Below are 15,124 nucleotides of genomic sequence, written 5' to 3'. Positions count from 1 at the left end.
CCTTGCACTTTTTTTAAAAAGTGAATCAAGTACAATATGCTAGATGGGTGGCAGGGCATTCAATGCCCTGTCACCAAGAAAAAATTCTCTCGGGCGTCACTATAACCGTCGCTATTTATAGCTCTGGAGCGTCGCTATAGACTTCTGTGTAACCGTCGCTATCACCGTCGCTATGATCGTCGCTATATAGAGACGCTCATAGCGACGGTCATAGCAACGGTTATAGCGACGCTCTCGTAGCGACGGTTATAGCGACGTCGGGGGTTATAAAAACCCAGTGTATTTCCGTCGCTAACAGCGTCACAAGAGCACACAACCTCTTGTAGTGTCAATGCACTGCCACCAAAAAAAAATTCTCTGGGACGTCGCTATAACCATCGCTATTTATGGCTTTGGAGCGTCGCTATAAGCGTCGCTATAGACTTATGTGTAAACGTCGCTATGAGCGTCTCTATATAGCGACTCCTATAGCGTCGCATATAGCGACGCTCTCGTAGCGACGCTATTAGCGACGGTTTTAACGACGCCGGGGGTTATAAAAACCCAGTGTATTTCCGTCGCTAACAGCGTCACAAGAGCACACAACCTCTTGTAGTGAGATTCCTCTTAGATTGCATTTGATGTTTTGTATGTTGAAAACCTCTCTTTCCAACTTTGAGGACAGAGTTAATTTTGATAAGGGGAGAATCTAATAGGATTAATTTTTGAAGTTTTTAAAGTCGAAAAGAATGTAATAGGCAATATCTTTCGTTTAGCACGATTTGAAAGATTGTTGAATAGTCTATTAGATAGAGCTTATATGAATGAATTTAAGATATTAAAAGAGAAAATGTATTATCTTCTTTTTAAATAATACATAATAGACATATTTCACAAGGTTAATGAATAACAGATAGTCTGTCTATGAAGAATATGATAAAACGTAGTTAAAATTGAGATTTTTATTAATACCATTGATTTATATTTATGTGTTTTAGCTTAAAATGCATGGGTAGAGTTAAAATAAGTTGAAAAAGTAGTGGAGATTCAAAAATAGAGTTTTTATGAGTCGCGACCTAAAAGTTGCGTTTGCAGCCAAAACAAGACGTTTTGTGAAATTCTGTCTACGTTGCCTTGTAGACCAGACTTGTTCCCGTCGTTTTGAATACCTGGAAGTCTATGTTCTGAGTTCATTTAACCAAGTTATGACAGAAACAAATTGCCAGCAGCAACAGGGTAACCTACAAGCAGCAACATGTTAGCTTACAAACAGATATACACATGTAATATCTCTTTTGTTTGATCCAATCAAGAAGTGATTATACTCTTTTATGATGGTACAAAATGATGTTTTGAATTTGATTACCATGTTGATTTGGTTGCACGAGTATGTTTTTTTGGCTATTTTGTAGACGATGCAGGGTGTCATGATATTGGGATTGTGATCGTGCTGCGATTTCGATTATGATCGTTGTTGCCATCAAGAGATTGAGATTGACAGTGTGATTGTGATTGTGATTGAGAGTGAGAGTGTGATTGAGATTGAGATTGAGAGTGAGAGTGAGAGTGAGAGTGTGATTGAGATAGCTCGGGGGTGGTCGGGAGGTTATGAAATGAGCTATGCTCTTCTTGTAATGATTATTTTGTATACATAGAGACTTTTTATTTTCATATGTTTACTCTGTGTACTCTGTATATTCTTTGTTCATTATCAATGTATTTCGCTCTCTCGCGTCGCGTTACAAGTGGTATCAGAGCAGTTTTGATTCTGCGACATCGATGAAAGAATGCGAGAAACGATAGACAAAAGTGGACGTAAATGATCAAAGGAGAAGAAGCAAAAAAAGAATCGATGACGATGATGAGGACTTCGAAGTGGGAGAGACGATAGTCAAATAATTCTTCAAGAAGGCTAAGCTCAATGATTTTGATGGCATACGAAAGAGATGCAAAGATTTAGAAGCCTGGATTGAAGAAATCGCAGATTTGGATTATGCTTTCAATATAGAGTACAAGACCACCTGAGTTTTGAATGCTGGAGCAAAGTGATCGATAAGGCAATACCTATCAAGATGGCTCAATTGGAGACTATTGGCGATGTGGACAATAAAGATAAGTCATCTAGACCTTCTTTGTGATACTTTATGTCTTTGGTACGTCCTTTGAAAGCTTCTGTGATCGAATTTATGCGTAAAAGTTGAGATTTACATCTGAATTCCTTAATTGATTCGGATAGTATTCATTGCTTCTTATCGTCTAAATTGACTGAGAAATTAAACCTGAAATTAAACTGAGAAATCAAGAGACTTGTGGACTTATTTAGTGATAATAAAAGTTTCACGAAAGAATTAATTTAAAAAGAATTTGTCTTTTTCTTTGAATAATGATAATCATAAGGGCGATTTTTTTAATATCATACAAATGGGTGCATGATGTAATTATTGATATGGTTTGGGTGACTGAAATTTTATATTTTGATTGATTCTGAAGGAAAAAAAAAATAGAAAAAATTCTAATGGGGGATAGAGAAGAATTAAAAGGGAATTCTAAGTCTATTCTAATTTTCGTTATGAAATGGATAAGGGGATTTCCACAAGGGTATGAGACCTTCATAAATTTTTCAAGTAGATTAAAAGATGAACCAAAAAAAAAAATTAAAAAAATCTAGAGTATGTGAAAAAGCTTCTTGATGAGTTTAACGATGTTTTTCCTAATGACCCGTCCGTTATGTCTCTTTCTAGATCATTAAACCATGTGATTGACCAATATCCAGGATCTGAACCGTACTCTAGGGCCCCTTTCAGATTCAACATAGATGAGCTTTTGTGAAAAAAAATGTGATACAAACGGGGAATAAATGGGATGTGTCTTACGTCAAGAGGAGAGAGTTGTGGGGGATTATGAGTTTAGAAAGTTGAGAAGACATGAAGTGCATTATCCTATACATGATTTGAAATTAAGAGCTGGTGTTCATACATTGAAGCATTAGCGTCATTTGCTGCTTGGTGTGAAATTTGAATTAAGGACTGATCATCCGAGCTTAAGATATAGTTTCACTTAGCCATTACTTAATTATACATAGAAGCGGTGAGTTCAACTACTGTGTGAGTATGATTTTAATCTAAAATACTTTGCTAGAAAAGAGACAAGATTACCATTACCTTGAGTAAAAGGCCAATATATAATATCATTTATGTGGTCTATAGTGATTTGATTGATTAAGTTGGATATGAAGTAAATAATGATTGTTTCTACTCTAACATTATCACTTATCTAAGTCCTTGTGTGAGAGAGATGTTTGAGAAGAAATTTTGTTTACATAAAGATTATTTGTATTATCATGATTGTTTATGTGTGTTTGTAAATTTTTCTTTAAAATATCAAATTTTGTGAGAATGCCAACAAAATATATTTATTTAGATAATTTTGTTCTAAAGAAAAGATATGAATGCAACACTAAAAACCAATTTGATTGTAGAGTTAGACAACTTAGAAGTAGGATTCTTCTTATCATGTAAAAGATTCCTCTTAAATTGCATTTGATGTTTTGTATGTTGAAAACCCCTCTTTCCAACTCTGAGGACAGAGTTAATTTTGATAAGGGGAGAATCTAATAGGATTAATTTTTGAAGTTTTTAAAGTCGAAAAGAATGTTGTAGGCAATATCTTTCGTTTAGCATGATTTGAAAGATTGTTGAATAGTCTATTAGATAGAGCTTATATGAATGAATTTAAGATATTAAAAGAGAAAATGTATTATCTTCTTTTTAAATAATACATAATAGACATATTTCACAAAGGTTAATGAATAACAGATAGTCTGTCTATGAACAGTATGATAAAAAGGTAGTTAAAATTGAGATTTTTATTAATACCAATGATTTATATTTATGTGTTTTAGCTTAAAATGCATGGGTAGAGTTAAAATAAGTTGAAAAAGTAGTGGAGATTCAAAAATAGAGTTTTTATGAGTCGCGACCTAAAAGTTGCGTTTGCAGCCAAAACAAGACGTTTTGTGAAATTTTGTCTTCGCGTTCTTGTAGACCAGACCTGTTCCCATCGTTTTGAATACCTGGAAGTCTATGGTCTGAGTTCGTTTGCCCAAGTTATTACAGAAACAAATTGCCAGCAGCAACAAGGTAACCTACAAGCAGCAATAGGTTAGCTTACAAACAGATATACACATGTAATATCTCTTTTGTTTGATCCAATCAAGAAGTGATTATACTCTTTTATGATGGTACAAAATGATGTTTTGAATTTGATTACCATGTTGATTTGGTTGCACGAGTATGTTTTTTTGGCTATTTTGTAAACGATGCAGGGTGTCATGATATTGGGATTGTGATCGTGTTGCAATTTCGATTATGATCGTTGTTGCCATCAAGAGATTGAGATTGAGAGTGTGATTGTGATTGAGATTGAGAGTGAGAGTGTGATTGAGATTGAGATTGTGCACAACATTGAGATTGAGAGTGAGAGTGAGAGTGTGATTGAGATAGCTCGGGGGTGGTGGAGAGGTTATGAAACGAGCTATGATCTTCTTGTAATGATTATCTTGTATACATAGAGACTTTTATTTTCATATGTTTACTCTGCGTACTCTGTATATTCTTTGTTCATTATCAATGTATTTCGCTCTCCCGCGTCGCCTTACATCCAATCCCCGATAAACTGTGTGGAACTCACAACACAAACATCACCGACGGACAACTTAACAATCTCAAATACAGGCAAATATCATATGTGTATGCATCCAAGACAACACCAAGTCATCTAGTGATGAACAATGATGTGTCTTTGGAGTTTGAAGCACAAGAGTAAATAGTGCATCACACAGAGATGAAGAGGGCATAAACTATACATCTCTCCACTCTTTGTTTGACAAGAAAAATTCTTGTGTTTCTACGTGATACAAATGATGATTTGAGTTGATTTAAAATTGAGAAACCTATAGGTCACTCTGAAGTGAGAGGTGTAGCATTATTCCTACTACACTCCACGAGTCGACCACTAAATTCTAACTCAGCCTTGCGGTGAGAGATAGACTACTGCACCACACGAGTGAGAATCTAAGTCTGTCCTAAAACCCTTCTGTGTAGTGAGCCAAGTGATTGCACAGCATGAGAAAAGTGACTAGTTTCTACTCACTTCTAGAGTGAGCCGGATGGCTACACACCACAAAGTGGCCTATAACCTGCAAGCCAACTCTGTGGTGAGATAAAAAAAATTGCATCACATGAGTCTGGCACAACACACAAAAACAAGTTAGAAAAAATGGTAACAACTTTAAAATTATACGTCAAACTCCAGCTGTCTATTGCTCTTTCTCCTGTAGTCGTTGGTTTTGATCAAAATCGGCGACGATCCTTATATAAGTATTTTTTTAATAGAAAGATATTTTGATCGAAACATCTTTCGATCAAAAAGAAATAAAACAGCTATTCGGTGATTATTCGAGATTTCGGTGTATAATGATATTTTATACATATTTTTTTTTGTACGGGCGTATAAATGCAACGCAGGTCCTTGCTCCCCACACTCACACTTAAAGCATTTGTGATCTTTGCAAAAAGCCTCTAGCTCTTCAGAAGAGATTTTATTTTTACCTTTGTAAACTCCTTTCTCCTTGGTCTTGTTGTTGTTGTTGAACTTGCCTTGGGAAGAACTTTGAGCATTTTTCTTCCCCTTTGCATCATTTCTATCTTTGTTTTCCATAGGTTTGGCATTCATTTTAGCCCCTTGTTGAAAATTGATACAAGATGCAACCATAGTAGTGGTGGATGACTTTGGTGATAGAACCAGACAGTTGGGAGTTGAGATACTCGGCCATTTCTTCAGGTAATCCCACACAAAATTGTTGCTTTTTCTTGGCAAAGTCTATCTTCTGAAAGGATATAGCTTTGAGATGAAAATCCCAAAACTTTTATACATATTTGTGGATAGAATCATTGGAAAGTAACTTCAAACTCCGCCATTTGATGAGCACTTTATCTTTCGTGTCGCTTGCAAGGAACTGCTTCATGACAGAAACTCGTAGAGTTTTCCATGTATTTGGAGCTTCGTTGTTGTCACAAAAGCTAGCCCACCATTGACGAACAGATTTTTGAAAGTGCATAGCTACATGACATAGCTTGGAGGATTTAGTGAAGCCCTCATCTCCAAAGGCCACTTTAAATTGCTGGATGAATGATGGATATTTTTCTAAGCCTGGGCCATGGAGCAGACCCAAACCAAGAAAAACCTAGTAAATAGCAAAGAGCTCAAGCTATCTGCCATGCTCACTCCCAAAATCAAGGAGTCTAAAAGATGTAGGTGCGACTAAATCGTCTACCCAAAGTATGTATTCAAACACTCTCCCTCAAATCCACACAATGCTCGGGCTGCATATACTCGTGAAAAAACACAATTATAAAGACACTTATGTGTTTATTATCCACATGTAGAGAGAGACACAATAAATGTGTGTATTTAAGTGCTTTTTTATCATCATGCCAAGTTTACATTGAAATTTATGAGAAAAACTTATCCATATCTGCAGTTTTTTTGCCACCGCATTATGCCGATGGCTACTTCTTCATGCTCATACTCCGCAAATTGTTTTTGTCCTTATGTCCCACTCACAATATCCACTCAATACTCTCTCTTCTTCTCGCAACCAAACCGGTAGCATTCCTCTTCTCTCTCTAATACTCTTAGGATATTGAGCGCAACAGCATAAAGAACCTCTCCTCTCTCGTTCTCTCTCTTTCCTCGTCACGCTACAACTCACACTCTTTCTCTCTCTTTCGTATAATTGCACAGAGGCAAACTAAACTCTCTCCTCAGTTCTCAGCTAGGCAAGGCGTTTCTCCACATTCCCTCTACAAGCTCCAAATCTCTCTCTTTAAGTTCAAGAGAGAGTATCTCTCTCTACGAACCACAAATATATTATGTCGGTCTCTATTTTATCCCTTGGAATGCAGGTTGCCTTCTATCTCCCTTTTCAGCAGTCAGGGCCCCTCTCGGCGCTTCTCTCGCTCTCTCTCTCTCTCATACACATAGTCCCCTCTCTCGTCATCTCAACTGCTCGCATGTCTGTTCATGGTGACCCCCTCTCACTTGGCTCCGTGGTGGCTCATCTCTAAGCATGGAAGACTTGATACCCTCTTGGCGACTCCTCTCCCTCATTGCTTGCTTCATGGAAACTCCTCTCTCTCCTACTCTACAGAGAGTAGCATGCCCGCCTTATGGGATGATGCACCCCCCTCGATCTCGCCTTCTCTCTCATTTTCACTGGCAAGCCCCACTCTCGCTACGCTGCTCTCCTTAGCATAATTGCAAGTGGCAACTCTGTACGCTCTCTCGGTTTTGCAGAGAGCCCCCATTCCCACTAACCCCCTACATCCCACATGCTTTCTCATGGCGGCCCACCCGACCCCTCGGCGGCATTCCACTTCAAGCCTGGGTGGTGGTCCTTCGATATAAACATAATCATATATGTTTAATAAATTTTTTAAAAAAATTGGCCTTGTTCATATGGAGCACTTGGACGAGTCTAGTTCCTTCAAAACCTCTGCGCTCACCCACAATCCATGGGAGCTAGGGAAGGCACTGTCCTCTTCTCACGCTCTCTTCGCTCTCTCTTCAATGCCTCCCATGCTAGTGAACATTCCAACATATGTACAAAAGAAAGGTGCCTCCTCATAACGGCATTTAATTCATTTGTTGCAACTTCATCTTTTAGAACCGTTTGCGCTCTTCATTGGACCTTCTATACCACCGTGAAACATAGAAGGCATGAATGCCTTGATGTCATCAAGTTGAAAATCTCCAAGTTTTCTTCTCTTTAAGCATGATGATAATAGGTTCGGCGTTTTCATTGCCTGTTAAAAATACCTCCTCAAGGCAGATGAAGTGAGATCTTCATCATGATGATTCTTGATAAAGTGACATTTCAAGATCGCTTAAAGTGCTCCAGATCTCATGCAAATGCTCTCTTTTTTTAGTCAAAACCCCCATGCTCTTAGCCAAAAAAAACTCCAACAATGAAGGTCAATACTTTCTCAGTAGCATCAAAGGTGCCATCATAGGTGAGAAATGAGATACTCTTTCCTCTCTCTTAAGCTTGTGGGACCTTTCCCAAGCAGGATAAGATTTGTGATGTCCTCTCCTCTTGTATTCTCTAGGAGAATAGTCACTGCTTTCGTCGGAAGAGGAGGAAGGTGATGAAGAAGGAGAAGAGGGTGACCTCTTTCTCGTCTTTTTCTTCCTTTGTTTCCTCTCTTCCCTTTAAGAGTGACAAGGAGAAGGACTATAGGATGATATTTTCCTCCTGGAAGGAGTTGGCGATCGTCGAGACCGCCGTCTTCATGGAGCCATATCTTCAATGAAATTCGGAGATTCACTTCTTTCTTATTCATTGGATTCCTCCTCTTCTCTTATCTGAGAGAGTCTTCTTTTGTAAGTCTCAAACTCTCTCTTCTTGGAGAGGTAGAGAAATCCCATAAGCATGAAGTTTTTGGGTAACTTCGACTTGCAAGGCAGGGTTTCCCATAGCTTGTTGCAACCTATTAAAAAGATAGTTCAAAAACATTGGGGCATCATCAGCAGCACCTTCATGTGAAAAATCAAAGTTGTCAATATTCATTCTACTCTCTTTATTATTGTCAGGGCCATTCTAAATAAACTTATGTATATGCTACTTTGTGCTTTTGTACCCTCAAGAACCTTAGTTTCTACTCTTCTTTACCTTTGAAAATTAGCTATCAAGCAGCCACACCCATGGTTTAGAGACTGTTGATTGCAAAGAGTAGTGTGGAAAGGGTTTAACATTGCTCGGTTGATTATGGTTCCTGTTGAGCTTTCTAGTCGCTCAATAATGGTTAATCCAAAGGGAAGCCCCAAAAGACTCCATTTTTAATTCTATAGTTCCCAATGGTGTACCTCGAACTAAGTCGTTTTCAACCAAGATAGTAGATCCCTATCCATTACCCTATTGCCATGAATAGGTCCAACCTTTCATGGACAACTTAAGAACCTCTCTTCTTCAGCAAGAAAAGAGAACCAATAGCTTTGATACCAATGTAATGAAATTGGACTATGATCATTGAGAATAGCGAAATTTAAAGAACTCTAGTGAGCATTTTTGAGAAAATAGAGAGAGAACTTGATTAGATGTAGCAACATAACCATGATACTTAATTAGCTTTGCATGAACAATACTTTGCAAGAGAGATAATTAGAGAACTTGACAACATCTAAGGACCGGATTTATGTGGAGTCGGTCCCCCCTCCAAAAGGATTTTGTATTATAGCTTCTCCCATAAAGAGAGACTTGGTACAATACAAGCTTTGTGTTGCTTGAGACCTTGATGGTGCAATGAAGATAGAGAGATTCATGCACCGCATTATGAACATAGCCTAGCTAAATAAAAGCATTAACTTGTCCTCGGCCTCGGTCCCAAGACCTCAAACACCTTTAAAGGTAGAGAGAGATAGCAAGGAATGAGGGTAGGGAAGAGGAAGAAGAAGTATTACTAGAAATAAGTAGTGTCCTCTCATACCATTACTTATAGAGCTTAGAATAGCATAATAGCATAGTAATGGACATGAAGAAGATGGAAAGCATAGCATTGAAGCATGGCTCTTGATTGGATTTGAATTCCATAGCCAAGAGTGTTGGTGTAGGCTCTCCACTTCTCAAGATCGGAGAAGGAGATGAAGTTCTTGCACTTTCACAAATTGAGAATGAGAGCATATGGGTGTGTGAGAGAGAGTATACCCCCAAGCACACCCCCAAGTTGCCTTGGTTGACCCCTCCTTGTAGCTCATGATTGAATTTGATTGGACCCCTGCAAGCCTAGCCAATCACATGCTTAGTGCATATCAAGCAACAAGGGTAGCATTTGGACAAGTTTCCTCCTTAACCCTTTGAGAGAGAGGGCTTGACAATGCCTAGACAATTATTGAATTAAACTAAATACTCATTGGACTCCTTTAAAGTCTAGCCAATAGGATTCAAGCACACCATGAGGGCAACATGAGGAGGAGCTTGACATGTGTCCCTGTTGCCTCTTGTGGAATAGGTGACCCTCACTACAAGAGGTTGTGTGCTCTTGTGACGCTGTTAGCGACGGAAATACACTGGGTTTTTATAACCCCCGGCGTCGCTAAAACCGTCGCTACGAGCGTCGCTACCAGAGCGTCGCTATATGCGTTGCTATAGGCGTCGCTATATAGCGACGCCCATAGAGACGCTCATAGCGACGCATATAGCGACGGTTACACAGAAGACTATAGCGACGCTCATAGCGACGCTACAGAGCCATAAATAGCGACGCTTATAGCGACGCCCGAGAGAATTTTTTTTTGGTGGCAAGACATTGAATGCCCTGCCACCCATCAACCATATTGTACTTGATTCACTTTTTAAAAAAAGTGCAAGGGTAGATAATAGACCCAAAATAGTCACCCACAAGACGCATTGTTTGCAAAATTGACAATTGTACACATCATAGGCAAAATGAATTGATTGGCAAATATAATAATGACAATTGTACAACATCATAGGCATAAAGAATTGATTGGCAAAAGGAACTGCGGTGACAAATGTAATAATATACATGGTTCAAAAAGACGTATAAAATCCATCTCATGATACATAAGCTATGAGAAACCCTAAACTAATGCTATCTAGCTACGGCTAAACTGACGTCGTCTAGTCAGACGTCTCATCGCGTCCAAGCGGCGTATCTGTCGGATTCGGCAAAAAAAGACAATAAGACAGCTTTCAGTAAGTATAAACATATAACGACATTTATAAAACAATACAAAAAATAAAAAAGAGTAAACCCTAATACTAACCATGCCGCCGCGAGAACTGAGAATGTCCATCAGGGCGTTTAAGCCCTTCCTGCCTGCGTACTCGCGCTCGTACGGTGTGGGATCACGTCCTGTCATCGACCACTGTCAAAACATACAAAGATTTCATTATGTTAGAATTAAAAAACTCATAAACCCTAAACTATCGAACATAAAGAGCAATGTGAAAACACTTACAAAATCGGCCTCAAATGATGCCCATCCACCGCTCCCCAAGTGGTGCGAGCTCCCTGCCTCTACTCGCGCTCTGGTTGCATCCTTTTGTTGCTTCCACTTGTCGGGATTCTCGCGCGCTGCTTTCTTCGCATTCTTCCAATCTTCTTTGGCCAGCCAATCTGGCCTGTTCCACCCATTCTTGATTGCTTTTTGCACTTCGGAACGCTTGTGTTTGCAGTATTCGCGCATTCGAATCTTCATCAGGTCTTCATTGAAGCGCTGATCCCGTGTTGGAACGGGAAACTCATCATGAAGTATGCTGATGACTCTGTTTTTTAAATCACTTGGTACTTCACTCCATTTGTTTAGTATGTAGTGTCTAAACAGCTGAGAGCAAAGACCACGCATGCGCGAGATCACCTTCTTGCCGTCATCATCCATGATGATGCCGCCGCTGATGTCGACGGAGTAAGGCAAGCCCTCTGGCCGGTGACGCGTGAACCTGGGTGTCCCGCCAGGGGTCTCTAGCGGCGTGTCGATGGGGGTACGGACGTCAGGTGTCTCCACCGGCGTCTGGGCCCCGAAGCGAGGAGTGTCGAGTGGGGTGGCTCCTGGCGGAGTAGGTAGAGGTGTGTAGCTTCTAGGAACAGTCAGTCGTGCAAAACCTGGCGTAGATGGCGATGCTGTGGCTGGTGTGGGGGCGGGCAAAGAAGGGGAGGGTAAAGAGCCTCGTCGAGCACAAGGCGGTGTGGAGGCATCGGTGGCGGAATCCCCACAACAACCGCCACCGCCACCACTAGAGCGCCGGTGTCTAGACGAGTGTGAAGCTCGTCTCGTCGACGCCGAAGCTTCGGAGCGCGCCGAATGCTCCGAAAGAGAGGGAGATGCGGATGGAGTAGGAACGCGCGATGATACGCCAGAGCGATGACGCTCCACGTACCACTGTCTCTGCTGCGGTGACAAAGAAAAAAGAAACTCCTCATCATCCATACCTGCATTAAACACACAAATATTTAAACTTAATATTGAATGAATAGAGTAGACAATGACGCAAAGACCATTAAATACAATGACGTAATGACGCATATAAATACAATGACGCAATGAATTGAGTGATAGAAGAGGCAAGTCGAAAACTCAGAATTTTCAATCAAAAGATGTGAGCGCGAGTAGAAAAGAGCGTTATACACCATGGAAGGTACTTAGAGAGCCAGAGCTTTTACAACACGGAGCACAACGCTTTTTGTCGATTCATTCCATCCTAAAATGTTGACCTTTACACCATGCTGCTGTGTATGACTTATACTACAACGAACAAAGATTATGAGTGGCCGTTCAAACGTTTATAAATAAAGTCACTTGCTAGTCGTACATTGCAAACCTACCTTGGTCGCGCAACCCCGAGAGTACTCCCACTCTTCTTCAGTCACTTCGTCACCGCATTGTTGTGCGCTTTTCAATTGGTTGTGCAACCATCTTAAGCTCATGAAGGTTGGTAGGCTCTCCAGAACCGCTGGATAGTGCATCGGTGGTCGTCTTCCCCGTCTCCACTCGATTCGTGCCCTTTGTCGCTCTTGCTTTGCATCCTCATATTGTGAAATCCACTTTTGCATCACTGGATTGTGAAGCATGCAAAATCGGTTGATTTTAGCCTCTAGATCTTCCGTCATCTTCTTCTCAACACCGAGATTGCACATGACAATCCCAGATATTCGCTCATCATCTATGGTTCGCCATAGCGTGTCCCAGGATTTATCAAATCCGTCTAGCCACTCTCCAATGTACACTAGGGACTCTGATACCAACCAACCTTCTGCCATGCTACCCTCCGGACGTGCCTTTTGACGCACATATCCCTTAAGCGTTTTCATGAAACGCTCTAAGAAGAACATCCATCTGGAATGAACTGTGCCAGCTATTTCCACCTCATCAACTATGTGAACAAGAAGATGCACCTGAATGGTTAGCATTGTAGTAGGAAAATGTTTCTCAAACATGCACACAAGCTCCGCAGCATTTAGTTTGGCGAAAGGTATGGAGTCTACGTTGATCTCCTTTTGTGAGATCCATTGCACCAGCTTTGCAAGTTTGTAGATTGTGTTACGGATGTCGAGAGACAAACATCCCTCAATGGTAACCGGTAAAATAAACTGTAAAGTATGTGCAGCAATGATATTAAAGTCCACATTTTATGCACAATTGTTGTAGCTCTTCCAATAGTGGACGAAGATACACATCCATATTTCCCACTTTATATCGCCCTGGCACAATCAAGCTTAGCCATAGGTGCCCCTTCTTCGTAGTCAACCACGGGGGAATGTTGTAGTTGACGATGACAATGGGCCATACACTGTAAGATGTTGATCTTGGACCAAATGGATTTACGCCATCCATAGCCAGGCCTAAGCGCAAATTTCGAGCTTCCCTGGCAAAATCCGACCATGTTCCATCTATATGTTTCCATGCTACGCGATCTGCAGGAATTCGTAGCACACCATCCGAAGATTTATTCTCCTCATGCCATGATGCTAGGGCGGCCATGGACTTACATTCGAAGAAATGCTTGATGCGAGGAAGCAGAGGGAAATGTCGCAAAACCTTTTGTGGAATTTTTGTCCCGTGGAGATCTACTCGATATCTTTCGGAATCACATTTCGGACACTTCTCCATGTCTATGTATTCCCCTCTGAAAAGAATGCAGTCATTAGGACAATCGTGGATAGAATTGTAATCCATCCCCAAGTTTCGCAAAATCTTTCTTGCTTCATCTCGGGAATCTGGCATCACATTGTCAGCTGGTAGTATGTGCTCTTTCAGCAATCTACACAACATAAAAATATGATACAATCGTGTAAAAATCTATCAGATCATTATACATTTAGAGTTCTATTAAAGTAAACTAATTGTAATAGATCACCTGAAAAGCGCTGTGACGCTAGTGTCACTCCATCCAAACTTTGCCTGCATGTTGAGAAGAACCAGGAGTGCTTTCAATCTAGACATACGTGCTCCATTATACAATGGCGTATCGGCTTCACTTTTCATATCATCATAGATAAGCCTTTCTGAATCCATGCTCGTCTCGATCATTTCATCAATCTCGGGCTCAAACATTGCCTCGTTGGGAATGTGCTCTGCATGATCATCCCCCGAGCTGTCAGAGGCTACATCTTGTGGCCTCACATATGCTGCTTGACCAAAGCGCCTGCAAACACGTCTATTGGGTTGCAAGATTGCTGCTTGTTGGCCAGCGTCAGAGTCCGACGAGTTATAATTGGCAACAACTTGATCTATAATAGATGGATCGAACTCGCCAAATTCACGAACGTGCTGCAAAGAAACACGTCTTGTCCGTCGCACAGCATGCTTGCATTGATTACAAGGACATAAGACCCTCGTTGAGAGATAGGTGTTTCGGTTGGACGGTCCCACATCCTCGTCTCTACTCATAATGAGGATAAAAAACTTATAACCTGGACAACAAATTTAATATTCTATTGGCATTCTTCGTCTTATCTCTCTCTCTCTCTCTCTCTCTCTCTGTCTCTCTCTCTCTCTCTCTCTCTCTCTCTCTCTCTCTCTCTCTTTACCTCACATTCTCTAGTCATGTCCAATCCCCGCACACCTTGGTCTAGAGGTGCACGGAGATCAGAACCACCGGGTTATAATCTCGTCTTTATTGGTCAATACCTATATTTGTGGGTACAAGAAATCTACACACCCACGTCTACATGATACTGCATGTAGTGGACAAAACCCCTTTGCCTCTTCTCTAGCTGTAGCACTTCACAGCATCTTAACATCTTTTCACAATAGATCTTTTCACTGTTCGTCTAACTCTAAACCCTAAACCGTAAGTAATTCTTGCGTGGACTCGATCTAACGTAAATAAGCGTAAATCTAAATAAACGTAAATCTAACTAAAAATAAACCTAAATCTAATGTAACGTAAGTCTACATCTAACCTAATCTTTAACGTCTTTTGGGATAGTTTCCTACGACGTTAAAACTCTCTTCTTCTTGTGTGTGTGTGTGTGTGGGGGTAAACCTAAATAAACCTAAGTCTAATCTAATATAACATAAATCTAAATCTAACGTAAATATATTATGTTATATTAAAAACAAA

General features: G+C 40.4%; 1 protein-coding gene across 1 annotated transcript; it reads right to left on the bottom strand.

Annotated features, from left to right (window-relative positions):
• Positions 1-1,182: 1,182 nt before the first annotated feature.
• LOC147435872 (uncharacterized) lies at positions 1,183-11,406 on the bottom strand. Its single transcript, XM_086487798.1, has 4 exons — positions 11,020-11,406; positions 10,825-10,926; positions 4,030-4,123; positions 1,183-1,220 (listed from the first exon to the last, which is right to left on the bottom strand). The coding sequence occupies exons 1-4, from the start codon at positions 11,404-11,406 to the stop codon at positions 1,183-1,185; spliced, it is 621 nt and encodes a 206-aa protein (XP_086343924.1).
• Positions 11,407-15,124: the final 3,718 nt, after the last annotated feature.

Source organism: Adiantum capillus-veneris, chromosome 18 (genome assembly GCF_014529385.1).
Source record: "Adiantum capillus-veneris isolate H3 chromosome 18, ASM1452938v2, whole genome shotgun sequence".
Classification (NCBI taxonomy): Eukaryota; Viridiplantae; Streptophyta; class Polypodiopsida; order Polypodiales; family Pteridaceae; genus Adiantum; species Adiantum capillus-veneris.
The sequence above is the reverse complement of the archived record's forward strand: the minus strand, read 5'-3'. Positions and strand labels throughout refer to the sequence as shown.